The 17,263-nt window shown below is 34.4% G+C and overlaps 1 protein-coding gene across 4 annotated transcripts in view; it reads left to right on the top strand.

Moving 5' to 3' along the window:
* Positions 1–17,263, top strand: part of LOC111051610 (protein arginine N-methyltransferase 9) — a 58,239-nt gene that overhangs the window by 10,640 nt on the left and 30,336 nt on the right. The window contains exons 1-2 of one of the 4 annotated variants that reach the window (XM_039420213.1): positions 13,434–13,457; positions 13,626–13,848. The exons of 1 other annotated variant lie outside the window; for it this stretch is intronic. In XM_039420213.1, coding sequence (XP_039276147.1) covers positions 13,653–13,848 — 196 coding nt within the window. In that variant the 5' untranslated portion in view covers positions 13,434–13,457; positions 13,626–13,652. Of the gene's footprint in view, positions 1–13,413; positions 13,849–17,263 lie in introns of those variants that run through there. 2 more of the 4 variants (XM_039420204.1, XM_039420198.1) reach the window with 2 other exon arrangements.

Raw genomic sequence — 17,263 nt, 5'->3', positions numbered from 1 at the left:
GGAAAGAGCATAGCAAGATGAAAAAGAGCGAGCTGGGACTCAAATACAGTAAAATCTATTGGCTGTTGGGCCGACAATCACATCTCTCATTGGACAACAAAATATTGATTTACAAACAAATTCTTAAACCTGTCTGGATGTATGGAATTCAGCTATGGGGCTGCTCTAGAACATCTAACATCAATCAGATTCAAACATTCCAAAACAAAGTACTGGGGAACATGGTGAATGCGCCCTGGTACATAAGGAACAGCGATTTGCACCGAGATCTGCACATCCCCTATGTGACCAGTGAAATAAGACGATTGGCAGGCCATCATGAGTCACATCTTCATCAACACGACAACACCGAAGTCATCCAACTACTAGACAGCACTGAACTCACAAGGAGGTTGGAGAGAAGAAAGCCCTTCGAGTTGGTGTAGTGCTAGTGAAGTGAAAAAAGTATAAATTGAATAAATGTGAAGAATTTAAAGTAGAGAAATTATAGATTAGAACTGTAGGCTTCACTGGAAGACTTTAGCAATAAAAATTGATATGTTAGGATAAGAAATAAGAGAACAAAATTAATGGTTAGTCCTAGTGACTAGTTTTAATAGAAATAATACAAAAAAAATATTGTATGAAATTCTGTCCTTGAAAATTCTTGGCCTATGAATAATCATCATCTAATAATCGTCATCTTTACTAGAACTAGAACTACTACCTTCATCCATTTTAACACGTTGCCTTTACAACAAAATATCACTTTTCAAGATTTTACCTACACTTGTAAAAGTTTTAGGATGGTCTAAACAATGATAAAATATTCAATAACTTACAGGTTCAGTAATACTGGAAGTTTCTTTTTATGAAACACAAAAATGATTAAGTCCTGTATTATTTACTTCTAATACAGGCAAATGACTTGTAAATTGTTTTACAGGGAAATTTTTTTATGAAACACAAACTTTTAATTTTCACCTGTAATAGAGGAACTTTCCCTCTATTACAGGACTTGTAACTTTTATGAAACAGGCCCCAGATGAGGATGCTATAGCAACATTTATAGGTTGCTTGCATACACATTCATTCAATAAATTGACCTTCACTCGATAACTTGTGTTCACTACAGATTATCATCCTATTTCCAGCACAACTGATATGCAATAATGTGCTGTGTTTTGCCTATTATGGTCATGTTGCTCTTCGATGAAGTCGAGCTGTTCGAGTAGTCGATGAATAATGGAGACCCCCCACTCATCATACTAGAGCTGACAACGTCATTTTAGTTTTGATGCTCATTTCTTACAGTTTGTGTCAAATCACAGGTGAAATTTCCTATTTATTCAACAGTATTTTCATGTTTTGAAACAAAAAAGATAGGCGGTCATATACATAACCAATCATTATCAGAAAATTTAATCGATATGTAAGTCAATTGAAAGAAAACCATGGTCTGGATTAGCAATTTTAGATCATTATTTAATAAAAAAATTGCTCATGGCATAATTTATTTGTTATTATTATTTCTCTGATTGTTCACAATCTAACCCAATATTAAACTATAATTTGTTTTATGTACTATTAGGCCTACTACTATCGGCTGCAAAACTCTTGGTTTGTATAAAAACTATTGTATCAATTGGTGAATAATGATTATGATAATGAGGTATGATTGAGGTAATGCAAGGAAAATTGTGTGAGTGCTTTACACTATATTTTATCATTACTTTATTGTCTTTATTCTGCTTTAATTATTTACATATTGCATTATTGGTGTTTGCAGTTGAGCAAGATGCAGAAGGATGTTCAGTGAACAGTGAACCAGAGATGTGGTCATCAAACTACAGCACATCTGAAACTGTCAATGCAACAGAAGTGGGTGGACTGAATGCACATTCAATCTCTCCAGTGGAAAAGTCCACTGAGCCATCTGTAGCTGACAGAAAGATCAAGCTCTACAGCTGTTCTGACTGCAGCTATGAATCCACACGGTTCAGTCATTTGAAGAGACACATAAGAAAACATACTGGGGAAAAGCCTTTCAGTTGTGAGTTATGTGACTTTAAATGTTCCAATTCAAGTTCTTTGAAAGAACATATCAGAGCACATACAGGAGAAACACCTTTCAGATGCGAGTTTTGTGACTATGAATGTGCTAGATCAAGTGATTTGAAAAAACATATCAGAACACATACAGGAGAAAAGCCTTTCAGTTGTAAATATTGTGACTATAAATGTGCTCGATCTAATTATTTGAAGATACATATCAGAACACATACAGGAGAAACACCTTTCAGCTGCAAGTTTTGTGACTTTAAATGTTCTCAATCTGATACTTTGAAATCACATATCAGAACTCATACAGGAGAAACACCATTCACCTGCGAGTTTTGTGACTATAAATGTTTGCGTTCAGGTGATTTGAAAAAACATATCAGAACACATACAGGAGAAAAGCCTTTTAGCTGCAAGCTTTGTGACTATAAATGTGCTCAATCAAGTACTTTGAAAGAACATATCAGAAGCCATACAGGAGAAACACCTTTCAGCTGTAAGTATTGTGACTATAAATGTGGTCGATCTGATTATTTGAAAAAACATGTCAGAAAACATACAGGAGAAAAGCCTTTTAGCTGCAAGTTTTGTGACTATAAATGTGCTCATTCAAATTCTTTGAAGAGACATATCAGAACACATATTCAGGAGGAAATACTTCCAGTTTAAAATTTGTAACTTCACATGGACTCATTCAAATTTATTTTCTATTTTTTATATTTTAGTTCCATAGTAGGGTGGTCACTAATCACAGGACAAGTGTGTTGAACATGTTTGTACACACATGTCGTCCATACATTGTTGTGTCATCACAGGAAAAGGCTTCAAACAACATTTTTTGAGGTTCTGAGTAAGTATTGGCTCACACCTTCCTCTAACTGCCAGGGTCACCCTGGGCTGGCGTTTGAAGTGGGGCAGAGTTAGGGGATGCTGCTCACAGTGCCTTTTTCACTGATTCCGGTCTGCCTCCAGATCAAGTGGTGTTCGGTTCGTCCTCTTAGTGACCCCTAGGTCACCTAACCTGTTTTTTCATATAAAAAAACGAAAATCAAATAGTGCAGCTAATAAAAAATAAACAACATAAATTTGGAGATACAAAACGTAACCTCAAAAAATTTGCTGGGAGCCTTTCACTGTTATGTCAGCAATCTATAGTTATAGTTCTGGGGTAATCAAACACCTTTTTAAAAAGAAAACTTTATTTTCAAAAAAATTATTATAATATACATAACGAATAAGAGAGAAGTGCTCTCGGTGAAGTTTGGCTGTAGACTAACTAAAAGTACTATGATCGAGCATTACAATGGAATGCAGCGTCAGCAATAATATTATGTTTTACCGGATGTAACTCTTTCCCCCTATGAGTGAAGCTGCCCTCAGCTTCAAAACAAAATATTTAAAGTATTATAAACTAATTACATGGTAGTCTGGGGCGTGAGCCAGAACAAATTTTGTTCTGGCTCACGCTGCACAGTATAATTTTCAACTTCAGATTTACAACAGATTAAGTTACAAAGTTTGTGCCAGAAAACTTTGAGAAAAAGTTTGAGAAATATTATAACAATCAATAAAATTACAGTAAAAATAAGCAATAGAATAATACATAGGTTTTGATTATTGTTCTGAGGTAACTCATCTAGAACATCAAGTTTTTGAAAATTTATGTTAGCGGTATGTACTTGATCAAAGTGGTATTGACAATATCAAAGTCTTATTCTTTCAATACTTGATCAAAGTTGAAGTTCGATAGTCGTTTGTTTTCTACAAATTTAGTTGGAAGTACAATTCCGTTTTCCCGAGATACATTTGGTTTGTAGTATCCAATCAGTGTTTCTGAGCTATTAATTTTCAACATTAGGAAAAATAGTAATATTCTTGTTCACACCAGTATTAAGAACCATACATGTACTAAAACTAATAATATAAAACTATCAACTATTTCTACATATTTTAAGAAAGAATCTCCGTCTTTCAAAACTACCTTACTACACCTGTCCAGTTTCCTATCATTTAATAATTGATCAATACATATATCATTAAGTTCGCTTACTTCACTAAAATAATCATCAAAAATGAGTTTACAATTTCCAGAAAATAATTTGTCATTACGAAGAACAAAAGAAGGATGCGCAATAGTTGTCAAAATTTCGTTACCGACAATGACAGGATAAGACAATAGAAAAAATCTGGTGTGGCGCACTCACACAACTTTCCTTGCTCATTGAACTGTAAGCCCCATTCTTAAAGGAGAATAATTTAGGGGAATAACATAATGCCGATTGGCAGCAAAATATTTGAAACTACGATCAGACTACTGTATTTGGGCTGTGCCTGTTGGTCCTTCCTCAATCAATTGAAAGAATTCTGTTCTGTATATCAATAAATAAAAAAATAAATTGATAAATATGAACTATGCTTTTTACTTTCCTTGCCCTATTACCATAGGTAAGGAAAGTATTGCTTTCCAAAAAAAATTAAGGTACCCCAATTTCTAAATTTCTATACGTTTCAAGGTCCCCTGAGTCCAAAAAATTGGTTTTTGGGTATTGGTCTGTATGTGTGTGTGTGTATGAGTGCGTCTGTATACACGATATCTCATCTCCCAATTAACGGAATGACTTGAAATTTGGAACTTAAGGTCCTTTCACTATAAGGATCCGACACGAACAATTTCGATCAAATGCAATTCAAGATGGCGGCTAAAATGGCGAAAATGTTGTCAAAAACAGGGTTTTTCGCGATTTTCTCGACAACGGCTCCAACGATTTTGATCAAATTTATACCTAAAATAGTCATTTATAAGCTCTATCAACTGCAACAAGTCCTATATCTGTAAAAATTTCAGGAGCACTGCATCATCTATGCAAAGTTTGATTTTAGATTCTCAATTTTCAGGCTTCAGATACAATTTAAACAAAAAAATTCAAGTGGAAAGGTTTGAGCATGAAAATCTCTACAATTAATGTTCAGTGACATTTTCACCTAAAATTGAAAATAAGCTTTAAATTCGAGAAAATGTGATTATTCATTTGCAAATTATTGTTGATTCTATTAAATCATTCACTATGAAGAGATAGCAGACCTCATGTGTGTCTCCAGCGTTATTGCCCTGTCACCAGCTGGCTCAAATCTTTGAATAGTAGACTTGAAATTCGCGGGAACACTATAGTGAGGTCCACATTATAATGACAGTATTTGATAAACTTTGATGTTGCTATCCTTGTCTAACATTCGACAAAGCAAGTAGTACTATCCTTTCCTAGCTCCGCAACGATGCCAAATCTGTTTTTGACAGTGTAGAAATATAATTAATTAAGGCAGAGAATCGGCAACGCTGTTCTTCTATCTTTATTCACTGCCATTATAACGTGGACCTTACTATAGCGTCAGGTGATCAATTCTCATAACGGCAAGGAAAGTTGTGTGAGTGCGCCACACCAGATTTTATGCTTTTGTACTCCGGAGCGGAGCTATGTGAATATATAATTATTGTTTTCAGAGTACTTCTTCCTTTGTGTAAATTGTGAAATTGATGATATTTTTTAAAAGTCGTCAAAACAGCTGTTCTACAGATGAAAATAATATTATCTCGACTACGTGTTCTTTTTATGAACTGCTCTACCTACCTACCTCATGCATGAGAAGGAGGTTACAAAGTCCATTTCTCAAGGATGGGGTGGACCCCCCATTAGTTTTCCAGAAAGGAGACTCATGCAAGTTAATAGAGCTGATAAATAATACAGGGTATGAATTTGAAAAAATCGGTCAAGTCATTTTTGAGAAAATCGTGAAAAACATGGTTTTTTAGTAATTATCCGCCATTTTTACTTTCTTTGCCCTATAACCATTGGTAAGGAAAGTATTGCTTTCCAAAAAAAAAAAAATTAAGGTACCCAAATTTCAAGTTTTCTATACGTTCCAAGGTCCCCTGAGCCCAAAAACATGATTTTTGGGTGTTGGTTTGTGTGTGTGTGTGTGTGTGTGTATGTCTGTGATTATCGTGTTCAGCCGATTGACTTGAAATTTCAAACTTAAGGTCCTTATACCATGAGGATCCGACAGTAAGAAATTCAATTCAAGATGGCGGAGAAAATGGCGAATAATTACTAAAAAAACCGTGTTTTTCACGGTTTTCTCGGAAACGGCTCTAACGATTTTCTTCAAATTTATACCAAGGATAGCTATTTATAAGCCCTATCAACTGACATGAGTATCATTTCTGGGAAAATTGCAGGAGCTCCGTAATATTCTTGAGCAAAATGGCGGATAGTTGTTACTAAAAACCATGTTTTTCACAATTTTCTCAAAAATGACATGACCGATTTTTTCAAATTCATAACCTGTATAGTTATTTATCAGCTCTATCAACCGGCATGAGTTTTTTCCCTGGAAAACTAATGGGGGGTCCACCCCATCCTTGAGAAATTAACTTTGTAACCTCATTCTCGTGCATGAGGTAGGTAGGTAGAGCAGTTTATAAAAAGAACACATAGTTGAGATATCTAATCTGTAGAACAGCTGTTTTGACGACTTTAAAAAATCATCGAATTTCACAATTATCTACACACAGGGAAAAGTACTCTGAAAACAATTCTATATACACATATACAGTGGTGTGATCGTAGTTTCAAATATGTTGCTGCCAATCGTCATTATGTTATTCCCCTAAATTATTCTCCTTCAAGAATGGGGCTCACAGTTCAATGAGCAAGGAAAGCTGTGTGAGTGTACCACACCAGATTTTTTTTATTATTAAGTTATCCGCCATTTTTTCTCAATAATATCATGGAGCTCCTGCAATTTCCCCAGAAATGAGACTCATGTCAGTCGATAGGGCTTATGAATAGCTTATCCATGGTATAAATTTGAAGAAAATCGTTAAAGCCATTTTGAGAGAACCGTGAAAAACATGGTTTTTTAGTGATTATCCGCCATTTTTTTCAAGAATATTACGGAGCTCCTGCAATTTTCCCATAAATGAGACTCATGTCAGTTGATAGGGCTTATAAATAGCTATCCATGGTATAAATTTGAAGAAAATCGTTAGAGCCGTTTTCGAGAAAACCGTGAAAAACATGTTTTTTTAGTAATTTAGTAATCCGTCATTTTTTCCGCCATCTTGAATTGAATTTTATTGAATTTCTTATTGTCGGATCCTCATGGTATAAGGACATTAAGTTTAAAATTCCAAGTCAATCGGTTAATTAAGAATGGAGTTATCGTGTTCACAGACATACACACACAGACCAACACCCAAAAATCATGTTTTTGGACTCAGGGGACCTTGAAACGTATAGAAAACTTGAAATTAGGGTGTGTATGTGTGTGTATGTCTGTGATTATCGTGTTCAGCCGATTGACTTGAAATTTCAAACTTAAGGTCCTTATACCATGAGGATCCGACAGTAAGAAATTCAATTCAAGATGACGGAGAAAATGGTGAATAATTACTAAAAAAAACCGTGTTTTTCACGGTTTTCTCGAAAACGGCTCTAACGATTTTCTTCAAATTTATACCAAGGATAGCTATTTATAAGCCCTATCAACTGACATGAGTATCATTTCTGGGAAAATTGCAGGAGCTCCGTAATATTCTTGAGCAAAATGGCGGATAGTTGTTACTAAAAACCATGTTTTTCACAATTTTCTCAAAAATGACATGACCGATTTTTTCAAATTCATACCCTGTATAGTTATTTATCAGCTCTATCAACCGGCATGAGTTTTTTCCCTGGAAAACTAATGGGGGGTCCACTCCATCCTTGAGAAATTAACTTTGTAACATCTTGAATTGAATTTTATTGAATTTCTTATTGTCGGATCCTCATGGTATAAGGACATTAAGTTTAAAATTTCAAGTCAATCGGTTAATTAGGAATGGAGTTATCGTGTTCACAGACATACACACACAGACCAACACCCAAAAATCATGTTTTTGGACTCAGGGGACCTTGAAACGTATAGAAAACTTGAAATTAGGGTACCTTAATTTTTTTGGAAAGCAATACTTTCCTTACCTATGGTAATAGGGCAAGGAAAGTAAAAACGTTCCATAAAAAGTTGATAATAATGGTACCGGTACCTACTTCCACAAAATATGAAATATGGTCCTTAAATTTTCCACAATGGACTTTGCGTAGTTTCCATAACACACTAATTTTTTTTTTAAATGAAGCTGGCATTTGAGTTTTTTTTTTTGAGGAGAAGAAGATCATCATGAGAAATAATAGAAGAATGGAGTATTTTCAATCTACAAATCGGTGGTTGATATTTGATTTATACATCATGTAGTACATACAAGGTAACAACAGTGATTTGATATTACTAAAAATAGTGAGTCTCATTCCAAGGTCATTGTTTGTATTAGGATAGGTTTTGAATGGCATGGTACATAACTGTTCAATTTGTGTAAGCTAAGATGTGACATCACTGCCTATAAATTATTTGATAATACTAATATTCATTGATATGGTAGGGGATATGCTAGGTATGCAGATTGTAATGCAGTCGAATTGAATTAAATTGATGTCCCATTAGACTTTTTTACAATTTTTCTATCAGCCCAATGTAAAAACAGTCAAATCATGCATTCCTTTAGGAACATATCACGTTCACTGTTTCATCAGATCTTCTTGAAAAAAATCTTATAGAATAAACTACCGTATAAAGTACCTAGTTAGTTTCGAAATAGAAAATGTAGCAAGTTCATTTGTTGAAGAAATTTATTTTCTTTCCAATAATGCACCATATAGTTCGTAAATTCTCATTCATTTGCTGTAATATTTCTATGTGAGTGCTGTAGCCTACGTTCAAAAACATTACATAGATCTAATGTCTTCTTCAAATGTATGTATTAAGGGCTACTTTTTATTTATAAAATGACATCATAGTAGGCTACCCTTTTTACTTTCCTTGCCCCATTACCATAAGTAAGGAAAGTATTGCTTTCCAAAATAAATTAAGGTACGGTACCCTAATTCAAGTTTTCTATACGTTTCAAGGTCCCCTGAGTCCAAAAACATGATTTTTGGGTGTTGGTCTGTGTGTGTATGTCTGTGAACACGATAACTCCATTCCTAATTAACCGATTGACTTGAAATTTTAATCTTAATGTCCTTATACCATGAGGATCCGACAATAAGAAATTCAATAAAATTCAATTCAAGATGGCGGAAAAAATGCCGGATTACTAAATTACTAAAAAAACATGTTTTTCAAGGTTTTCTCGAAAAAACGGCTTTAACGATTTTCTTCAAATTTATACCATGGATAGCTATTTATAAGCCCTATCAACTGACATGAGTATCATTTCTGGGAAAATTGCTGGAGCTCCGTAATATTCTTGAGAAAAATTACGGATTATTACTAAAAAACCATGTTTTTCACGGTTTTCTCGAAAACTGCTCTAATGATTTACTTCAAATTTATACTATGGATAGGCTAGCTATTTATAAGTCCTATCAACTGATATGAGTCTTATTTCTGGGAAAATTGCAGGAGCTCCGTAATATTCTTGAGCAAAATGGCGGATAGTTGTTACTAAAAACCATGTTTTTCACGATTTTCTCAAAAATGATTTGACCAATGTTTTTTTTCAATTCATACTCTGTATAGTTATTTATCAGCTCTATCAACCGGCATGAGTCTTTTCTCTGGAAAACTAATGGGGGGTCCACCCCATAGGCTATCCTTGAGAAATTGACTTTGTAACCTCATTCTCGTGCATGAGGTAGGTAGGTAGAGCAGTTTATAAAAAGAACACATAGTTGAGTTATCTAATCTGTAGAACTGCTGTTTTGACGACTTTTAAAAAATCATCGAATTTCACAATTCACACAAAGGAAAAAGTACTCTGGAAACAGTTATAATATACCTACACATACAGTAGTCTAATCGTAGTTTCAAATATGTTACCGCCAATCGTCATTATGTTATTCCCCTAACCTGAATTATTCTCGTTCAAGAATGTGGCTTACAGTTACAGTACAGTTCAATGAGCAAGGAAAGTTGTGTGAGTGTACCACACCATATTTTTTTTGATAAGTTTTTAATATAAAATAACAGATTAAAAACACAAATTAAAACAACTAGTCTCGATGTAGGCCTATCACATTATCTTCAGGTTTTAAAAACAAATTTCAAATAATCGTTTTATTAAGGCTGGTCATACACAGTGGCGGTTCTAGGCCTAGGCTGGGTAGGCGGCCGCCTACCCAGTTTTTATGAGATTTTTTTAAAATTTTTTCATGTAAAACTAAAAATGTTAAATAAAAAAATAAATTTTGGAAGTATATTTAAATGTTTATAGTCATGAGTTATATTTTAGATGATTCAACAGAAAATTGTTTTTATTCTATTCTATTACTATGCCACATTTGCAGTGCGTGAACGCAGGGCTTTCTATGCTTAGAACGGGGAAAACATACCTCAGGTCTACAATGACAACACAACGTCTAACTAATCTTTCAATTTTATCTATTGAACGAGAGGAAAGTGAAAGGGGCTGATTAAGAACCCTGAAAAAATCTTAGAGGCGTTCAGCAATTGTTGGGCAAAGAAGACTACAGTTGTAAATATAAAATGTATTACTCTATGTTCTAAATAATGTTAAAGTGTAATAAACCGTTGATTTCATGAATACTAAAATGTGTATTTATTTCAGAAATTTCCTTCGATATTCCAAATAAATAGCCTATCAAATTGAAATATTATTTGAAAGAATGATTAAAACAGCAAAATTATGGTTGGCCTATTAGCAAAATAGTGTCGAATTGAACAATTAATATGAGTATTAACAATTTTTATATTTATTAATACATCTTCATTTAATACCTATATGCTTTGACGTCTTTTTTACATGAATTACTTAAGTAGCCCTACCCTAGGTCTATGAATAGACCTACAGTATGATAAGTTTTGCCTACCCAGTTTTTTATGTCTAGAACCGCCACTGGTCATACACCAATTAATCAAAACCACACTAGTCGCGTTTAGTCACAATACTTAACATTGCTGCTTATGATGCAACACACACTGATTAGTCATTGCAATTAGACATGACTCCATAAGCAACTATTTGAAGTATTGTGACTAAACGTGACTAGTCTTGTCTTGGCTTATCGGTGTGTGACCAGCCTTATAGTTCAAAAAAGGGTACTATATAGTTTGTGTGAAATAAGTTGAGACTTGGCCCTCCATTCGAAGAAATTACAGGGTTGCCAAATCATGTAAAATTGCGACTTTCTCAAATTTCCAATTCAACGTCAGAATTGGATGTAGAATATCATCCCCGATATCCTATTAGTACTAAAAAAGCTTTAGGGGTTGAAGGATTAAAAGGGAATTAAACTTTTATGATAAAATTGGAAACATTGCGAGGATTGTTTTTTTTTTAATATCACTTCTTTCAGAATCATGGGGCGTCGTAATGCGTTATAATTTTATATCAAATTAACGGGGAGAATGTATCCTTTCTATTGGTGTCGGGATCATTTTTATCCGACATATAGTTATTTTCTAATTAATGATTATGTTCGTCAATGTCAAGACATTTCGAGCAGAAAACATGAAATTTTCGACATGCTAGAAACAATTTTTTGGTTCAAAAGATAAGTAGGTGGTGGAAGCGAGAAAGTTTCTCACAAATAATTGAAATTATTTTTCCAATTGTCAAAAGTAGGCTAGTCGGAAGATCGTATTTTGGTCTCCAAGGAATTTTAAAGTTAGGAGAGCGGCTGCATGGTATGCATTGTGTACCAAATTGTATGCTGAAGGTTGACAATTTACAATATATTTGACTTAATTATTTTAAACGCAAGCAGCATTATTAAAGAGTTATAAGCCCTGAAAGAGCAAAACATTGGATGAAAGCCTGCTATTTTAACAATTACACACTTTCAAGTGTGAATATCTCGGGAAATGTTGGGAATATCACTGATAAAATTCTACTGAACAAAAAGTGTAGAGAATTTATCAAGATTCATCTTTTGAATTGTTAGTTATGTCGGTTGAACGCATTGTTCTCAAGCTATATATATATATATATATATATATATATATATATATATAGCTATATATTCAAGCTATGGAAGCAAAACGCTGAAAAATGCAACTTTTAACCACCCTCATCCCCTTAGCACTGAGTTAGGAATGGGGACTTTTGATATGTTCTCCTCCCAATCAGTCTCAACAAAGCTGCAAAGTCAAAAATTTTGTTTAAAACATTACCTTCAAATTCCTTTGTCAATTGGTCTATTGTTGCGAAAATGGAGATTTCACACTCAACACTAAAACTGCTGTAAAAGGTGTAGGGAAATTCGTAAAAGCGTGAAATTATACATCAAATTCAAGAGAATTTAATGCTCTATAAGCTCATAATTTGCATGGATTTTTCCCATCAATTTTTTAAGAATTATAAGAGCAAAACTAGAAAAAAACTGGTGGCAAACGTGATTTTTTCAAAAATATCACACCTTCAAGAACGGATATCTCGAAAACTAGAGAAGATATAAAAAAGTTGTAGAATGAATATTGTAGGAAACAATGTAAGCTTTAATCTATTACATTATATTCAAGTCCTTAGGATACACAGTTTTTTAGTTTTATGCGAGAAACCAAAAAATGGTACCTACCTTTAAACCACCCCCACCTCCTTAGCACAGTGGGTAGGGGTGGTGATTTTTGATATGTTTATCTCCTTACTACCCTGAAAAGAACTGTGGGGTCAAAAATTGTCTTCCAAACTTTTCCCTCTATAACCTTTTCCTCGACTGGACTATCACAATGATGCAGTTCTGATGAAATGATGTAGCACAATCTCGAACACTGTAGACTGTAGCACAAACAGTCTCATTACTCAAAGTTTATAATTCACGATATAGAGGGCAGAAAGGAATAGATCATGAAAGAAAGAAAACCAAGAAATGGTCTTCTTTCTTCCATGAAGTAGATATCATAAATTGATGACAATGTGAAGTCAACGTTGTTCCTTCATCTTTCTCCACTGCCATTATAATGTGGACCTCACTATAGATAGAATGGAGTAATTGACTCAACGTTTTTGTTGATTTTAGACTAGCCTACTTTGTTGCAGTGAATTATTTGAGATCTATCATTGCTATGTTTTTCTTGTGCTGGTAGCTTGAGCTACATTTGAGAGGATTTACAATTGTTCAACATCATGAACAAAAATTTAAGATTCAAATCACGAGGCACACGTCAGTTTATACAACCGATTTTCTGCCTTGTCAAAGTCTATATGATATTGATAAAGTACAATTTATTGATCACAGAATCTATAACTCATGATGCGACAGTAGCGGTCGAAAAAAATGACCCGCTTTGTCGGCGACACAGTTTGTCGCAATCCGTGCAAACAGCAAGTAGTGCAAGTGAGGTTATGGTTATGAGGCTTTCAGGTTTTGATTTTAAATCAATCAACAAAACTTTAAAAATGTATTTGCGTTTCTAAAAGTTTTTTTTTCTAAAGTGTAGCTTGCAGTGAATTCAGTAATAATTACTGTATTAATAATTATTTATAGAATTAAGTTATGGTAGAATAGAATAATATTTATTTTATTGTTCAGGCCCTAAACAGTATTACCCTAATCAAAATGAATAGTTTAAATGGTCTAATCAATTTGAATAAGCGAGATAAAAATTATTACATAGCACTAGATTCAATTGAAAAGTTTGGTTTTTACACATCGGAAGGAAACATAGGTCGAGCATGTGCTCATCTACTAGTTGCTCTAAAACTAATGCCAGATTTAAAAAACGATATGGTGGCAGTTTTTGCTACAGCATTACGTAAGTATTATAATTGATACATTTTAAATTTGAATTAGTTACCTCCATATGTTGCCTAAAAAGTGTAGGTTAAGCTAGGTTAACACCTAAAAGACATACACACATGTCTTGTAGGTAAAGGCCAAGTCAAGACCTTTTGCCAACATCACACTCTCTCTCTCCCTTATTAGGGCATATTATTGAGAGATAGAGAGAGACTGAGGAAGAAGAAAAAACAAGAAAGAAACGAATAATGGGAGTGTGAGTGAGTGCAAAAGCAATACGCAAAGACAGCGTGTGAGAGCCAAAGTAGCATTCGAGATGGCTGTTGCCAACATTGCGGCAATTATTCCCTGTGGATTCCTCCAGTTGCGGTCTGGCTAAACTTGAGCGTCGGTCTGGCTAAACCCGTGGATCAAAGTTGCTCTCGACCAAGAGATGACCAGCGGCTAAACTTGATCTCAGCAAACCGATTTTTTGGCCGAGACCATAGTTGCGCTAGACCAACGTTGCACCGGGGTTAGCCAGACCCGATCTCAGCAATCGCCCCTAATTGTTATTGTTATTCATGGTGCTTAGTTGTAGCCTAAATATACAACTTTGAAATTACATAAATATTTATCGAAATTACTTTCATTATTGAGATAGGTGTCATTTTGTTACAAAAATACTTCGGGGCGATAGCTGAGAGAGATCGGGGCTGGCTAACCCTGGCGCAACGTTGGTCTAGTTCAACTTTGGTCTCGGCTAAAAAATCGGTTTGCTGAGATCGGGTTTAGCCGCCGGTCATCTCTTGGTCGAGAGCAACTTTGATCCGCAGGTTTAGCCAGCCCGGCTCTCGGGCTCCCGTATTGAAACGTAGTTCCCTTAAACAATGCTCCAGCACCTTTTTTTAGTACCTATGGTAACCACAACATGTCCCAGTTATGATTGAAGAGTAGTTTCCACCGGGGTAGGAGAATGCATCTCCCGTAATATCTGAGAACATATGGATATATCCCCCCAATATATTTTTTGCACATGAGTAAAAATCATGAAAATCATAGGTTTAAAGACCCATAGGGGTCTTGATTTTTTTAAACAATTGAATGACTAATAAAATTCTGTTTCCATTCTTTTTGTTATATAATATAAAAAATCATAGGCGTATGATATTTTCTATGAAATAATGAGTAGCCCACTGAACATAAAAAACTTAATTATTAGGATGAAAAAATCATAGGCGTATGATATTTTCTATGAAATAATGAGTAGCCCACTGAACATAAAAAACTTAATTATTAGGATGTAGTTTTTCAAGTAGAAATTGCTTGAAATCACACCAAATTGAAGGTATTTTTCTAAAATCCGGGGGGAGGCCCGTTTTCGTGAGATCCGATTCCGAAGGTCATTAAGGTTGTCTGGTAGAGGCGGAACATAAACCTTATTCTTTATGAAACCCCACAGGAAGAAATGCATCGATGTTGTTTATGAGCGAGTTCTCCAACTCAGGGTGTCAGTAGTGTTACATAAGATCATCATATATAAGAGCGAAATGGCTCACTCACTGACTGACTCACTCACTTGCAGAACTAAAAATCTACCGGAACAAAAACGTTCAAATTTGGTAGGTATGTTCAGTTGGCCCTTTAGAGGCGCACTAAGAACGGATTTGGAAAAATGTCCAAAGATACGCCCAAAATCTGCGTTTTTCCAGCGTTTTTTGCTTTTTCTCAGATTTATCAAGAACAAATGAACAGATTTTTTTTCAAATTTAGTACAGAAGCTCAGATAGGGTGAAATAATGTTGTGTTAGAAGGAATTTGAAATAACGCCAAAGATACGCCCAAAATCTGCGTTTTTTTGCGCTTTATCGAGAACTTATGAACAGAAAATGTTCAAACTTACTACAGAAGCTCAGCTGGGAAGAGCTCAGCTGGTCTACAATAATGACAAGTTCTTGGAATTCAATTCCCGACTTGTGTTTCACCCTCTATTGACTGTCTACCACCCTATCTTCTTCCTACATGAATTGCCATTATTTTTAGTCTATTGACCTTTCTTTCAGAAAATGTCATGGGACCAGGTAATAATTCGTTGTATAGAGGATTTCGTTAAGTAGAGGTTCGTTATAGAGAGGTTCGACTGTATTTATAACTTCCTATGAGTTTGGTATAACTTTTTTGAAGGAAAATTGATGATACTTTAATAGACACCAATAAAGTTGATTTAAATAACAATAACAAGGCTTAAAATACAAATTTCACTTCCCTCGGGCTCCTCGCGGACCGTTTTTTGGAAACCACTGATCTAGATGAATATTCAGAAAGATAGATTTCAATTTTATTTCCTCATCTAATTTATTGGTTTGACCTTCCAATAATCTAATTTCAAAATTTTATTTGTGTGGCTCAATTGGATATAAATAACATTTCATGAAATATTCAACCGTGATTATATGGCAATAGCAGTGGTATCAAATTATCACTTCAGCAGATTTTAAATATCACTGAATATATAAATAATGTTTATATAAAATAGGTAATGTTTATGAGTTTTGTGTTTTCTTTTTCAATTGCTGACATGTTTATTCAAATTTCTACAAATATAATTATTGAGAACTTGATCATTTTTTGCCTGCAATGGAACAATATATTACAATATCATGAAATATATTTCAAAAGTTTATTAGTAATTTTTTGGAGATTCAGCTTTCAGGTTACATTACTGGCTATTTTAAGTTTTAAAACTATATTAGGAATATATAAAAAACTTGAAAGAGATTATATGGAAGTAATCACGGAAATATGCTTTAATAAATAAAGGCGAGCGATTTTACTTATAATACACTATAAAATAAGCTGCAATATGAAATATATAAATATTTGGAATCTTTATGGCAGTGGCGGGGAAAAAGCTTGAAAATATTTTTTTATCCGTTATTTATATATTAATTTCATAAAATGTCATATCCAATTGAGCCACAAGAATATTTTGAAATTAGATTATTAGAAGTTTGATCCAATTTATTGGATGAAGAAATACAATGAAATTGAAATCTATCTTTCTGCATATCGTATCCATCTATAGTCTGTCCAAACTGCCATGAGCCCTGAAAGATTGAGCCGACCCTCGCTCTCCCACGCGCAGGCACACACGCCCGTCCTACCTGCGCCATTGATATACATGTATACTACCTAGTATACAGGTAGACAGACCGTCCCTTTAACTGTCACACACAAAAGGAGACTGCGCTTGTGTGTGTGAGTAGTAGGAGGGTCGGCCTAATCCTTCAGATCTCATGCCTGTTTGGACAGAGTATAGATCAGTGCTTTCCAAAAAGTGGTCCGCGAAAGCTCTGGAAATGTTCAATGAGGAGCCCGAGGGAAGAAAAATTGATTTTTCAAGCGTTATTAGTGTTATTGATATATTAAAGTATAATCAATTTTCCTTCAAA

The sequence above is a fragment of the Nilaparvata lugens genome, chromosome 1 (assembly GCF_014356525.2).
Source record: "Nilaparvata lugens isolate BPH chromosome 1, ASM1435652v1, whole genome shotgun sequence".
NCBI lineage: Eukaryota > Metazoa > Arthropoda > Insecta > Hemiptera > Delphacidae > Nilaparvata > Nilaparvata lugens.
Note: the sequence above shows the minus strand (reverse complement) of the source record. Positions and strands in the feature narration are given on the sequence as shown.